The following is a 16,231-nucleotide window of genomic DNA, read 5'->3' as shown; positions in this document are numbered from 1 at the left end:
GTTATACCTTAGACTGAAATACAATTTCTTTATCCTAAAAAAAAAAAAAGAAGGATCCATCATTATCTCCAATTCCTTATTAAGTTTTATATTTTGTTTATTGACTAGTAATAAATTGAATGTATGTGTTTCTAAATACTACGATAATATGATCGTATATGTTTTTTATTCATAAATAATATACAATATATTTTAATTTTTTTTGCTCAGATATAGAATATTTTAAATAATATGATCGTATGTGTTTTTTTATTTATAAATAATATACAATATTTTAAATTGACAACAAATTAAATTTAAATTCATTAAATTAAAACCAATTCACCTTAATATCAAGATCGAACTAATTCTCTCTCTCTGAGACCAGGAGATATTTCTAATTGTTCCTGGCTATGAGATTAACTTCTTTTGTCAAAGATGTATGACGATTATTATGCAGTCTCTTCTTAAAATTATAACTTTACCATCTTTCGTGGGTAATTAACTCTATATTTATTTATTTTTAGAGAGAATTAACTCTTTATTTATAGGATAACTAGCATATATGAAACTAATTTAATGAAATGATGGTAAAATGTTTATAGAAAATATATTATAATTTTTGTTTGTATTAACTGTGCAACGTAATCTTAATAGGCTTCATTTCAACAAAGTCACGTGTCAAAGACAATACATTCGGTTTTTAGGAGGTAAAAAAATCTTTGCAAGAAAGGGGGAAACTGTGATCTTGTGGGCTCTTTTCTTTCGTGACTTTATGGGCTCATTATTCTAAAACTTAGAGAAAGGGTGCACGTATCCAGATCCACACACTGTACACCATTTAAACAAAATGTCAATGCTTTGGAGGTCCAAACTCTACAAAAAAAAAAAAAATCTGAATCAAAAAAGAGGAAATTGGTCAAAATATATTTTGTAATATATTTTGTGTCCAGCAAAAACAGGGTAGAAATCAGTCAAACTAACATATTGTGTGTCATACTATTTTGCAATATGTGAAGAAATTACGATCCCTAGTTAGACTTTTAATAGATTTTAAGATTAAAAATCAATTTATTTTCGATTACCCTAGCGCTCTAATTATACAAAAAAATAGTATACACATTTTTTATACAGAAGTTCAGAAAAAAAAAAGTCAATCAGTTTAGTGGAGTTGCTTCAAAATTGTGGTCACGCACATAATTTTCAACTATAGGATTGTGAAGCATAGAGCTCTCTGATTACGAACTACATGCACTATTCCAAACTTGCCCGTTAAGATAGTATATGTAAAGGATTGAGTGCTTTTCACGTGCATTTCCACTTTATATCTTTTCATCTAAAGAAGACACACACACACACACACATATATATATATATATATATATATGTATATTTGGTTTCAATGTTGTTTCTGTTCGAATGCTATAGGGTCAAGGAATATTGGATTGGATATGTCTATGGGGATGGGGTTCTTCCTCCTGCAGCTCATGAATGCCCTCTCACTTTTTCCTATAAATTTTGTTCTCACTCTCTAGGCATATTTTATGAAGTACAGTATGAAATATTTAATCTGTAATTGGCATTTTAATTTAAGTTTGGAATTATGTTTTTAGATTCTATTAATTACAAAATCCTAAGTATAAATTTAAGTAGTGGCTATATACAGTTTCTTGGAAAATGATAAGTATTTTTTTTTTAAAATGATGTGGTAACTTTAAAACTTTTTTTATAATTTTGAAATGTAAATAGAAGAATACATTAAAAGATATCAACATAATTAGTTCAAGTAGTGCACATGTTTAATTTTCTTTAAATACTATGTTTAAATTTTGTCTATGGAAAAAATTCTCCTTAGAATAATTAGCTTCACGTGCTGTATGTTCTAAGAACATGTATTATCATATTAAAAAACAGGGTAAAAAAATATCATTTTTTGCAAATGGAAAATTTACATCAAAGTTTTATATATGTCCATCTGTGATAAAAGAAGAAAAAAAATTAATTCAAAGCTGATATACAAGTTGATAACTAAAAATTGATGGCAAATAGATTAACAACTTGAGCTGGCAAATGGATTGGATGGGTGTGTTCTTCTGTTGGATCAGGTCAATCAAGTTGGACTGAAAAAATATTAGTTTAATTAGAATTGGTCCTATTTTCGCCGATTTAATGAGCTCGTCCAGTTGGACTAGAATTAAAAAATATAGGTTTAAATTCAATCGGACCTATTTTAACTTTATTTTATTTTTTCATTTGAATTTATATAAATTTAAATAAATAAAAATAAAAATAAAATGGATCAATATAGGTCAATTAGATGGACCATCGGGTTTGGTCGACTTCAAAAAATGAGATTCACGAAGAATATGGGTTGGTCCAACCATTTTTCATGCTTCCCTCGATAAACCAAGTGGAATCAAGTCATTCTTTTTGCCAACTCTAATATAGTAACTAAAAATTACTAACTTATTGAAGTACAAGTATGTGATAAGATTATCTATTGAGCTAATCGATAAATATCAAATGATATAAATGAACATTTTTATAATATTAGTTATAAATTTTAGTTTTATTTTATGCTAATTAGTATACTGATTAAAATATATTGAAGTATAATTAATATTAAAAACAATAGAATAAATAATGTAAAAAAGTGTAATTGTTATGATAAATAGTGTAATATAAAAATAAATATTCAAAAATAGAAAAATCAAATAAACTTATCATCTACATGGAAATATTTTTCAACTTTAATAAAGTATGCATGTAAAATAAATTAAGTATATATTGTACAATTTTAAAATATTCACATATAATTAATTTAAGAACTTATGAACATATATAAGAAAAAGCTTAACACCAACCACAAACACACAAAAAAGTAGTAAGTCAAGCTTCACTAAAAAAGTCCTAGCAAATAATATAGTTTTTAAGTTTTCGGATCGACTTGACTCATGTTTGTTGGACTCAGAATACGGAAATGAATTGAACTAAGTTGATTTAAATTTTTTAAGATACAAGTTTATTGGTTAGTCTAACCTTATGACTTGACTCATGCTTGTTGAGCTTAGAATGTGTGAAAAATGGATTGAACTAAGTCGATCTAGATTGCTTGAGATACAAATTCGTTGGTTAGTCTAATCTTATCTCATGCTAAATCAGACCTAATTAAGAATAAATAAAAAATTTTAACATACAAAATTTTAAGAAATATATAGAATTTATAAAAAAAAATTAAAATACTTATTAGGATAAATCAAATAAATAGGTTTAAAAGCTTTACCAAAAAAAACTTTACCCAAAAAAATAGGTTGAATTTTTGTTTGGGGCCTAAACTTTAGGAACCCAATCCAACCTTAATTACGGGATTATTTGAGTTGGGCTCAATTTGTCACTTATAAGTGAGGAACTACTCTTACCTGACAGACAAGATATGTTTCCATTACTTTTTTAGGTCTTTGTTTAATTTATTTTCTTCTTTTTGGTCATTGTTTAATGATTTGCTCAAACTTTGCGTTCAAAAATGGCCAAACTTGATTGAATTCGGTTTCTCCTCATGTCATCATAAGCCAGCCCAACTCAATTGAAGCAGGCCGTTTTGGTAGTTGTGAAGACAAGAATCGGTAATAATTTTTTTTCTAAAATGGAGAGGGTAAACTTTATTAGAAAATAAATATAATTATATTTTTAAATTAAACATTACCAGTTAATAATATGATAGTTTAAAAATCATTTGTATATTTGTATTTTATTGTAAAATTAATACTTATAACTACATTTTATCACCTAAAATACAATAGACTGAACAGGGGAGTCAAATCCAATTTTATAAACTCCAGGACAAATGGAGTCAAAGACTTGACATGGAAAATTTTTCCTATCTATCTATCACTCTTGCACCTCCCAGTTCCTATTTTTTTTTTTTTTTTTAACAGGGAAACTCTAGGACACATCTCAATTATACATCGCGATGAAACAGGGTAGAAGATACATCCTCTGGAACATCGTTTGAGATAAAAGTAGGATCAATATCATAAAATTTAAACTAGTAATTTAAAGACAAACCATAGTATGTTCAACTACTAGTATTTCACCTGCTAGATATTTATTTTATAATAAATAAATATTTTTAAATATAAACTATTTTATAATAATTTTTTTAAAATATATAAATTAAATTTTATATTTACAATACGTAATTTAAATTTGATATAAAATTACTTTTTTATTATTATATTATTGATATAAAATATTTACTGATTTTATCGATAACTAATATCTGTTAAAATTTAATCAATTGTCTTTGATCAATCTTTTTTAATCATATTTTTTTATTTAGAAGATTTAAATTTAAGACCTTATTTAAGGGAAATGAAATCATTTGAATTAGCAACTTGTTGGTGATATAAAGTTATTTTTAACAAAGTAAAAAAAATAAAAAAAAATTACTGAATTAAATAGAGAGGTAGAGATAAAAGAGATTAAAGGGAAAGAAATAGATGATTAAAAAGATCAAGTATATAAAAAAAAGATGAAGAAATGATATATAGTTTGAGATGCAATCATTAAAAGAGAATTATTTTTAACTAGTAGCAGGATAGTGTGTAAAATACATGTTTAAAAAAGAGAATAAAAAATATTAAAAATATCTAATTAAAAGATTAAGTAAAGTGAGGGTGTTTTTTTAGTTGTGTATTTTAATGTATAATAAAGAAAATATGAGAAAAAAAATAAGTTTTGTGAATTTTTAGTGTAATTTGTTTTGTATAAAAATTATTTTATATATAATTTTAAAGTAATTATTATAACAAATATTTTCTATAATAATACAATTACAATTAATTTTTTTTGAAAAAAAGCTTTGAACCCTAAAACATAATCTAATAGTGCCCCTCAACCACGTTCGTTTTATGATTTTATAAAGCATTTATTTTAAGTATTATTTTATTTATATAAAAATTTAGGATAATACTAAATTTTTTTATCATGCTTTTATTTACTTAGGTATTAGACACATAATTATCATATATTAAAAGAAAAATAATATTGTAAGTCATATTAAGAAATTAAATATAATTTTAATTTCAATCTTGGCCTAGGAAACATGGTGGTATTAGATTACTTAGTTGATGAATATTTTGCATTTTAGGTTTAATTGGATGATTCTTTTGTTATCACCATTGTTACTAGCCTTTAGTACTATTGCACTTGTCATTATCATCATTATTATTCTTACTATCACATTTATTATTTTTATTATCATTGTTGTTGTCATTACTATTACTATCACTATCATGATTGTCAATTTAGTGATATTGGTAGCGATGTCGATAATGAAGATGACAACAATGATATTTTAATATCAATATATTATTTTTAATCTCAATTCAATAGTTATTATTGTTTGTTCTCCTCTTTTTAATATAAGACATTTTTTATCGTTGCATATATAAAAATATTTTCAATCTATGGTTACAATGTGTAAATCTTATTATAGAGATTTAGCTCCATATAGAAAAAGTCAACACGAATAACATGGAGTAACAAACTCGTTTTAAGGGCATGTTTTGGATAAATAAAGAACTTAACTTACAACTCATGATTCACTTTTTTAAGAACCATAGTATTTATAGCCATGCTAAAATTAAGATGGCAGAGATCTGACAAAACAATTGGGTGGTTGGTGTGACACTATATAAAGCACTCAATTCCCATTTCTAAGCACACATCAAACACATAAGTTTGATTGTCCTAGCTTTGAGCAACATTATGAAGATCTCCATTCTCTTTATCACAATCTTTTCTTGTGGTTTTCTTGGAAATGTTGTTTCAAATGCTAGTCCTCTTCCATATGAAGCTATTTTTAACTTTGGTGACTCTATAAGTGATACTGGAAATGCTGCTCATAACCACCCACCTATGCCTGGCAATAGTCCTTATGGTTCAACATACTTTAAACATCCTTCTGGACGTATGTCAAATGGACGACTAATCATAGATTTTATAGGTATTTTTATTTTCTCTCCCTTCTTCTCCCTCTCTCTTCGGATATCTTAAATAAATTTTCCTTGATGCAATATTATATCTTAGAAACCACACATTGTTTATTGCACTTAGCTATTATCATTTTAATTGTAGCCGAGGCATATGGGATGCCAATGTTGCCAGCCTATTTGAATCTCACCAAAGGACAAGACATTAAGAAAGGAGTGAATTTTGCATACGCTGGTTCAACTGCACTTGATAAGGATTTTTTAGTACAAAAAAGAATCAATATAGAGGAAGCTACTTTTTCATTGAGTGTTCAATTTGATTGGTTTAAAGGACTAAAATCCTCCCTTTGTACAAGCAAAGAAGGTTTTACCAAAACCCCTTTAATAATATTTTTGTTGAATATTTGAATTTTTTTTCCAATATGACTAACAATTGTTATTCCTTTTTATGATAGAGTGCGATAATTACTTCAAAAACTCATTGTTTCTAGTAGGAGAGATTGGTGGGAATGACATCAATGCAATCATCCCATATAAAAATATTACAGAACTTCGAGAAATGGTTCCATCAATTGTTGAAACAATTGCCAATACCACCTCTGTATGTTGTATCAAATTTATGTCAACTTCAATTTTATTAGTTTTGTTAATTTTGATTTAAAATATAATTGATTATAAATTGAATTTTATATTTGTTTCTATTTGCTAGAAATTAATAGAAGAAGGAGCGGTAGAACTAGTGGTACCAGGGAACTTCCCAATTGGGTGTAATTCTGCTGTTTTGGCAATAGTGAATAGCGATAAGAAAGAAGACTATGATCAATTTGGGTGTTTGATAGCTTACAATACTTTCATTGAGTACTACAATGAGCAACTCAAAAAGGCTATAGAGACATTAAGAAAAAATAACGCACATGTTAAGATAACATATTTTGATTACTATGGTGCTACCAAACGTTTATTTCAAGCACCACAACAATATGGTGAGTTGTGTTTATAGTTTATTTTATTAGATGGATATTATATATGTGATTTCTAATTTTGCAACCATTTATTCTTAACATGTTCATTAATTTGTGAAATGAAGGCTTTTCTTCCGGTAAGACTGAAACTTTCAGAGCATGTTGTGGAAAGGGTGAACCTTACAATCTCAGTTTTCAAATATTATGTGGTAGTCCTGCTGCAATAGTTTGCTCAGATCCTTCAAAACAAATAAATTGGGATGGGCCTCATTTTACTGAAGCAGCGTATAGGCTAATAGCTAAGGGACTAGTTGAGGGCCCTTTCGCTAATCCATCTCTCAAATCCCCTCCTTTCAAGATAGCTTAGAATTTAAGCATGGATGAAAATGAACAAGAATAAGCTTTTCTCCATATGTTTCATGTGTATATTTGTAACATGGATGACATAAGCAAAGTGTTGCTAAAACAAACATCTTGTATTCCATGATGGACAATATATTATTAACTATTGTGTATTATAATTTGTATGTTTTGGAATAATATTGAGGATAATGGGACCAAAATGAAAATGAAGTGAAACAAAGGATTATTTTTCAAGATTTTCATCTTGAATCCATTGTATTGTTATGTTATAAACATGAACAATATATTGTTGCTTTGAAATGATAAGAAGTTTGATGGATTTCTTTATGTATCAATATATATTAATATTATTTTTGTGTGTGTTCTCCAGCCATTCTTAAGAAAACTAAATTGATTGATCTAACTACTTGAGGAAGAATTCATTGGTTTGTTAGCCATTTTAACTAATTAATAACCAATGACTTAAAATCCTCTCCATTTCTTTCTCTCTCGGTTTCTTCCATTACTAATACAAAGCTTATGTCACTAGGAATAAATAAATTGTTGGGTAATCAATGCTCTCACAAACAAAATTACCCACACCCAGAAAAGATAGTGAGCTTGAACACAACAAAAATTATACTGTAGAAAAAATACTAACAAACTCAAGAATTTAACGTAGTTCGACACCTCTTACCTACGCTCTGGAAACCGTTTCAAAAGTATTTCTCTATTACAAAAATGATTACAAGATTATAACATATCCTAAATAGTATATCACTCTACAAACTCGAGTACCTCACTCAATAGTTACAAGAAATGATAACACTCCTATACAAAAATACTTTTCTCTCAAGAATGTGACTTTGTTTCACAACCTCTCTTCTCACACACTCTCTCTTCATGTGTTATTTCTTCACTAATTCTCTTATCTATTTATAATGAAAATTGTCACTAACTATAATAAATAATTTATCTTAGAAGTTGAAACAAAAATAACTTTCAATGCATTCATTCAAATAATCTTCATCTAGTAAAATGTAATCTTCAACTTACATTTAAACCACCTAAACCTTAGTGGTAAAAATTCAATTTCCAATATGCATGCACCTTCTTTTGATTGGAGATAAACCTTAGTGGTAAATCACTGGATATTTTAAATTAATATCTACCACTTTTGATTTAATTGAAATTCAAAATTTATTTCCTAATTGGCTTGAATAATACCAATTTTTTTAGTAAATAGCTCCTTTATTTCCTTAACGTGGTAGGCATTATCAGCATAGTCTTGAAACTAAAAGTATGTTAAATAAGTCTTTGAGATGTTAGTTAAGGCACTAAACTTAACTAATTAGTATCATTTTAAGACCTAAATATATTAGTAATTTCACTCAACGGGTATATATTAGTATGAGTTATGAGTATACATGTTTATCAACCATATGAGCTTATAAAAAACGTGGGCGTGTATGGCGGGTAGGTGGATGGGAGTTGAGTTTAGAATGGAGGAGGTTGTTTGAGTGGGAGAAGTCTCAAGTTGTGGAACTTCATCAAGGCTTAGCAATCGTTACAGTTAACGGTGATCGTGAGGATCAATGGAGGTGGGAGTTGGATTCCACGGGTAGCTTCAATGTTAAGGTGGCATATCAAGCTTTGCATATGGATACAGTGGGATCACAACCTAATGAACCTACGGATGTGTGGAAGAATTTGTGGGGGGTGAAGGCACAACCAAAGGCGTTATTCTTAGTGTGGAGGAATGTGATGGAGAGAGATGCATTTTTTGTAGAGGCGGTGAAGAATCCATATCTCATCATTGCTTCTTTTCTTGTGGCCAAATCATGGATATATGGAAAACATGCTATTCATGGATTCATGTGTCAACGGTTCTAGCAAATTCACCGGAAGAACATTATTGGCAACACATTCATCTACTCAAAGCAAAATCGGAGCAAGATTTATGGAGGGTGGCTTGGATAGCAATTGTTTGGAACATTTGGAAACTTAGAAATGAATGCATTTTTCAACAGGGAGTGTTTGATTTACAGTTACTGCTGCAGAGAATTTTGTTCACAACTTGAGCTTGGCTAAATGAGAAGAGTAAAAGTTGCGTATTTTCTTTCAACCAGTGGGCAATTACACCGAGTGAATGCATCTTAAGGTTGTGGTGCATAGATTTATTTTTAATTTTCAATTAAATCCTCTAATATTAAGTGATTTAATTGAATCTTTTAATTATTTAAAATAATTTAATTGAATTATTTCCATTAATTAAATATAAACATGAGATGTATTAAAAAAACAACAAATCACTTGTCATGTGGTTAACTTGGTTATAGCTTATACCCTTTATTATCATTTGTCATGTGGTTAACTTGGTTATAGCTTATACCCTTTATTATCATTCATATATTATTATCTGTGCCGATAAAAAAAAAAAAAAAAAAGCATGAGTATGCTTATACCTACCCTGCCTCGTACGTAGATAGGAAAATAAATATCTATTTGCTTCAGACGCTAGTACCCATGTAAAAATTCGAATCTAACTCGTAAAGCGTTTTATCTGATGAATACATGCAACTTTAATAGTATAATTTTCAATTCTAATTCTTTGTGTAATCCAAATACGGAAGTTGAAATTGTAAACCAATTCGAATTGCGTGTACCAAATTGACTAGAACTGTTAAGTCCGCTCCTATTTTTTCTGGTTTGAAAACAGAGAAAAACATTAACAAAGTTTTAAAACTAAGTTGTGTTATTTAATTCTTTAAAAAAATGCAATCAAACACAGCTCACGATGCATATTTCACTTCTGAATATATTTGATTAGCCAAACAAAAACAAACCTTCTTTCTACCAATTACTTGTTTGTGAATGAAAAGCAAAACTAAAGTACCAACTAGCATGGAAGAGCTGTACAACATAAAACCGCGGGCACAGTGTAAAGTGAGGACTAACTATAAACAAAGAGAAGCGTGGCGGGAATGAAAGCCACCCCAAATGCCCCAACTCGCGAGTGTAGTCCACGCTCCCAATCCTTGACATTACTCTTCTCTCCAAAGTGATTATGAACAAAAGACTCTCTTTTCTCTCCCACAACGAAAAATCAAAGATGAAAGATTCAACAGAAACAGATGCTATCAGCGATTCCCTTGAGCTTCTGAGTACCTTTCTGGACTCGGAGCTCCCAAGCGTGAGAAACTTCAAAGGGAAATGGTCACTCGCCCGAGTCAAACTCACCCAACTCCAAACCCACCTCACCGATTTCTCCGCCGAGTTCCCCAACGCCTCCACCACAAACCCCCTCTCCCTCCACCTCCTCCACTCAATCTTCAAAACCCTAAACGACGCCGTTTCGCTCTCCCGCTCATGCCAACCCCAAACCCTCCCAAACGGAAAACTCAAAACCCAAAGCGACCTCGACTCCCTCCTCGCCACCCTCGACCGCCACGTCAGCGACTGCGACATTCTCTTCCGCAGCGGCCTCCTCCTCGAAAACGACGCCGTTTCCGTTTCCGTTTCCGTTTCATCGAAACGCGAAGCCATCCGCTCCGAATCACGTAACCTAATAACCCGTCTTCAAATCGGGTCGCCCGAGTCCAAAGCCTCCGCCATGGACTCCTTACTGGGCCTTCTCCAAGAGGACGACAAAAACGTGACCATCGCGGTGGCCCAGGGAGTCGTTCCCGTGCTCGTGCGCCTACTCGATTCCCCCCCCTCCGACACAAAAGAGAAAACCGTCGCTGCCATCTCAAAAGTCTCCACCGTGGAAAGCGCGAAGAGCGTGCTTCTCGCGGAGGGCTTGCTCCTTCTCAACCACTTGCTTAGGGTTTTAGATTCCGGAAGCGGGTTCGCTATTGAGAAAGCATGCATCGCGCTTCGGGCGCTGAGTTTGACGAAGGAGAACGCTAGGGCGATTGGCTCTCGCGGCGGAATCTCGTCGCTTTTGGAGATTTGCCAGGCTGGCACCCCTGGTGCACAGGCTTCTGCCGCCGCCGTGCTGCGCAACCTCGCCGCGTTTGAGGAAATTAGAGATAATTTTGTTGAGGAGAACGCGGTGGTGGTTCTGATTGCGTTGGCCTCCTCCGGAACCGCGGTGGCGCGTGAAAACGCGGTCGGGTGTTTGTCTAATTTGATTAATTCGGATTCTTCGTCGGAGGAGACCGAGGGTTTGTCGAATTTGAGGATTACGGTGGTGAAAGAAGGTGGTGTTGAGTGTTTGAAGAATTACTGGGATTCAGGGACTCAAATTCAGAGTCTTGAAGTTGCGGTTGTAATGTTGAGACATTTGGCTGAAAGTGGTCCAATTGGTGAAGTTCTTGTTGGTGAAGGTTTTGTTCAGAGGCTTGTTGGGGTGCTGAATCGTGAGGTTTTGGCGGTTCGGATTGCGGCGGCGAGGGCGGTTTACGCGTTGGGATTGAACAGTGGGAGGGCGAGGAAGGAGATGGGGGAATTGGGGTGCGTTTTAGGTTTGATTAAAATGTTAGATGGGAAGGGTGTGGAGGAAAAAGAAGCTTCTGCAATGGCATTGTCGGTGCTGCTGATGCACCCGGCGAATCGGAGGGTTTTCCGCAAGGACGAAAGAGGGGTTGTGAGTGCAGTTCATCTCTTGAACCCTTCGTTGCAGGGGTTGGATAAGAAGTACCCTGTTTCGTTGCTCGCTTTGCTTGTTCATTCCAAGAGTTGCAGGAAGCAAATGGTGGCTGCTGGAGCCTGTGTATATACGCAGAAGCTTGTTGAGATGGATGTTCCCGGGTCGAAGAAATTCTTGGAGAGCCTCGGGCGTGGTAAGATTTGGGGTGTTTTTGCTAGGCCCTAGAGGTGATCTTGAATTTCTGTAACATGAAAGCCATGATTATTCATTACATTGATCTGTATGCATGATAGGCGTGTTCAGGTTTCTTTTTCCCTTGTAATTATTTATTAATAATTGATGCTTGTATGTAGAGAGGTAGTACGTTTTTTTCCTAATGATTTTATCTGAGGACTTGTGTTTATGTTTAGGAACAATGACATAAAAGTACATGATTTTGCGATCAGTGGTAGAGTACAACCTATCCACTTAGCTAAGTTTGGTTGCATATAGCATAGGGATAGTACATAGTTGATTGCTGAAATACTACTTTGCATACAATGCTTTTTACTTGTAATCAATGAGGTTGAGTATGTTCAGATTGAAATGTGATTTTCAAGTATCATTGTTATTTGTATATATTTTATGATGAAAAAGATTGAAGTTTTTTCCTTTCCTTTTTCTGACAAGTGAAATGATAAATTGATTAATTGACTCAATTTCATATTACTAAATAACTCATTTTTGCGGCTCATTTGGTAATACATACTGAATTTGTGGGGAGAGATTTTGTTTTTCTGCAAAATACGTCCATAACAAGGGGTGAGAAATTTTATGTATAATTAATCTTGGATTGAATATTAGTTCCATAACCTGTCAAAAGTTTGTGAGAATATATGGATTCTACCATGAAGTCAAAAGTTTTAATTACAATAATCTCCAATTACTACATTAAAGAAAAGAAAATCAGAGGTATTAAATGAAATAAGATAATAGTTTCATTGAGAAATAGTATATTTCTATTTTTTTTTTTTACCTTTCATCTTTTACCACTAATCCAAACATAGAATTGGTGAAGATTTGATCTTGTTATCGATCGTAGGATTGATTCTGTAATATGCTGTCGGCAGCAGCTGTGACTTTTGCACATTAATAATGCTTTCCGGAGCAACACCAATGTGAATCATCCAACACCTGATTTTATATGAACAAGATGAGTTGGCAAAACTTGGCTAATTTATTTATTTACCTTTCCACATATCATAAATGATTTCACACGGGCGTGTAACATGTTCATGGAAATCCCAGGACTCGGATCATCATTGATATAAGGTGCCCTTTGTACTTTTACGTGTGCGACAGATCCTTTATCCTTATAAATTTCGTATTTTGGCTATCTTGGACGTTGCTTTCTCGGGCTACTTCATCATTATTTACTTTCCATAGATGTCTAAATCATACCTGTTCATTATTTTGGCTATCTTTGCCCGAATAGTGTTTGATTAGATTATTGGTGAGGGTTGGATACTGTGGGAATTTCCACAATGTCTTTTTGGTGGACGGTGACATGATGGTCTGTGAAACCCATGTGCACTTGTTGTTGACCATGTGCATATGGTCTATGGGATTGCCCTAAACAGCAGTCTTGTTGTCTATTTTGTTAACAAATTAGGACCCTACCTTAATCTCTTCCCTCAGCCTCTACACTCTTGGGCTTGTCCTTAGTCTTTAATCAATTGTCTGTGGAAGACCCCTGCTAGTGAGAATCAACGAACTGCATTTTCCTTGCTGCATTGTCATTTTCATAACAAATCCAATTTGGTATAAAATACGAGTATATGGTGACAGCTATATGTGGGGGAATCTTCAAATTCCGTGGACACTTCTTAATATACTATACTATAAAAGTTGCATCCTAGCTGAAAATGTACACTTCCCTAGAATTACAGTTTCCATGCGTGCCAACTGTATGACCCAGATGAAATAATAAAAAACCTTGATCTCAGTATCGGTACAGCCCAAGTTTTGCTTTGTCTATGCCCGGTGTTCACAATGCATTCACCTTCAACTTGAAGAAAGAAGTGATGAATAAAGGGGTTGGGTCATTCTCATAGGTGAGGAAAGTCCGAAATTGCTGCCACGTCACCAAAGCGACCAGAAAACTTGGAACACTTTTAAAATTTAGACTTGCAGCAATAAGTGAGTTCGACTTTTTAAAACATTAAAATTTTGTTTGGTGGATAATCATTTTTTAAAGAGATCCTTTAGTGTTTAGAGATTAGTTAAGTAACTATAATCTGATAAAATTGATTTAAGCTTATACATTGTGCGTGTTTAAATTAACCGTTGATAAAATTGATTTGATTTTGGAAACTTGATTTTTAAATTATGTGAACATTTGAATATTTTTATCATAAAATTAAGTTAGAGTAAAATTAATTACAAAATTTTAAATCTAATACAGAAGTTACTTAAAACTGTTTTAACCTTAAACTCTTTTTTAACATAAAATTAAACATATAAAATATATCTAAAATTAATTCTCCAAATATAAAATGAAACAAGCATTATAGTGACTCAACTAAGTGAGTCTCGATATGTGATTAACTCCATGTGGGATAGTATTGACATATCCTGGTTTCTACCAATATAATTCAGAGTTTCATAAATTGATCTCTTTAAAAGGTGTAAGCAAGGGAGATCTCATAAAAGGTAGATTCAACTTTCCAGGCTGCAAAAACAAGTACTACTACTAAAATCATGTGGGAAGCAAATAATGATTGCTCTCTTATTTGCCCTCGGTTGAAAGAGACATGTCTGCTAGCTTAGTTTGGTAAGTTCACAGGATTACAGTTAATACCGCACAGCAACCAATAGAAGCAAATAGATAGTGCCTCACTGCTCCCTTCAATTCTCGTTACTCGCGCAGTTAGGTGACGTTACTGACTTTGTGTGCAATGTGCATGCATTGATTACAATTTGAGGCTGTAAAATGAATTTTTCCTCCTTTTTGTTTTTTGTTGGATTGAAATTTGAGGCAGAGGAGATGACCTCAGTCTAAGAAAGAATATAGGTAAGAAAGACATTTTAATTCTTAAGATTTTAAAAATCCTCCGTAAATATTTGATTTTGTAAAATGCCATTCATTTTAGTGTAACATGGAGATAAAAAAAATAAAGTAAAAATAAACAACGTTTTACAAAATTAAGGATTAATAAAAGGGTTTTTAAAATAAATAAATGTTGAAAAAAATAAGGATTTAAGGAGTATCATGTAATTATAAGTTGTCATATATGACAAGTTGATTAATCATTACTCATTAATCTATATTTTAATCACCTTAAAAATTTATTCCCGCAATAATTTTTAGGCTTAAATTCAATTTGGTCTCCTCTTTTTTTTTTTCAAATTTGTAATTTTAGTCTTCTCATTTTAAAATAGAAATATTGAGTTCTTTTATTTTATCTTTTTTTTAAAAAAAAATACAACTTTAGTTCAATTCTCAATTTTGCCAACATTTATTTATTTTATTTCTTACATTTTAATTAATTAAATCATTTATTGATGATACTTTAAATAAATATGTTAAATCTAAAGTTCAATTGAATGTAGGCAAATTGAGGATTATACTAAAATTAAATATATTTTTTGTTGGAAAAATCCAAGAAAGGTAATGAAACACATCGATTAAATAAAAAGGAAAGAGAAAAGAAAAAGTAATAATATAATATAACAAAACTCATTCTCTTGCAGTTTTTTTTAAACTCCCGAGAGTTCCCCCATTTCCGAAAACTTCTTTTCTTTTTCTTCTTGCAGCAGCCACACCTCTCTAACCCTATCCCTTCTTCCCCAAAGATTTAATCCTTCAACCTTTCGCTCATCTCCTCCCATGGTTTTGAAAATTTCAAGCTTTTTACATCTTTGGGTTTTTCCAAGCACGAGGAGGTGACAGGAAAAAGGGGAAAATGCTACGCGTTTCCTAGGTTTTTCCTATTTGATCTCTTTAAGGTTCTGTGGAAAATACAATGGTTGACCTTCCTAACAACGGTAGAAGTCAGTGATTGTGTTATTTAGGTGAGTAGCTAATATACTTAGCGATTTTCTTAAAGTTCATCTATGGAGAAACAAGTATACTTTCGAACATATATGTTTTTGGTAAGCTTTGAAATTTATTTTGAGATCTTGATAATGTATAAGGATGAATGTTGAACTGTTTGTTTAATTTTATTTATGTTGAGTTCATGAATGATATATGTCGTTTGCTATAACGAAGAAATAATGTAGCCTATGAGATAAATTCTCATAGTATAATGATATATGTCGTTTGCTACAACGAAGAGATAATGTAGCTTATGAGTTGAATTCTCATAATATAATGATAT

The 16,231-nt window shown here is 31.9% G+C and overlaps 2 protein-coding genes across 2 annotated transcripts; both read left to right on the top strand.

Moving 5' to 3' along the window:
• The first annotated feature begins 5,708 nt into the window (after window positions 1–5,708).
• LOC114409974 (GDSL esterase/lipase At5g45910-like) lies at window positions 5,709–7,531 on the top strand. The gene is made up of 5 exons (XM_028373679.1): window positions 5,709–5,986; window positions 6,118–6,336; window positions 6,428–6,573; window positions 6,682–6,955; window positions 7,060–7,531. The coding sequence occupies exons 1-5, from the start codon at window positions 5,749–5,751 to the stop codon at window positions 7,299–7,301; spliced, it is 1,119 nt and encodes a 372-aa protein (XP_028229480.1). The 5' UTR covers window positions 5,709–5,748; the 3' UTR covers window positions 7,302–7,531.
• A 2,549-nt stretch (window positions 7,532–10,080) lies between these two features.
• On the top strand, window positions 10,081–12,468 carry LOC114409973. Its single transcript, XM_028373678.1, has one exon. It carries the CDS (start codon window positions 10,344–10,346, stop codon window positions 12,093–12,095), a length of 1,752 nt encoding a protein of 583 aa, XP_028229479.1. The 5' UTR covers window positions 10,081–10,343; the 3' UTR covers window positions 12,096–12,468.
• Window positions 12,469–16,231: the final 3,763 nt, after the last annotated feature.

Source organism: Glycine soja, chromosome 4 (genome assembly GCF_004193775.1).
Source record: "Glycine soja cultivar W05 chromosome 4, ASM419377v2, whole genome shotgun sequence".
In the NCBI taxonomy this organism is placed as follows: domain Eukaryota; kingdom Viridiplantae; phylum Streptophyta; class Magnoliopsida; order Fabales; family Fabaceae; genus Glycine; species Glycine soja.
Note: the sequence above shows the minus strand (reverse complement) of the source record. Positions and strands in the feature narration are given on the sequence as shown.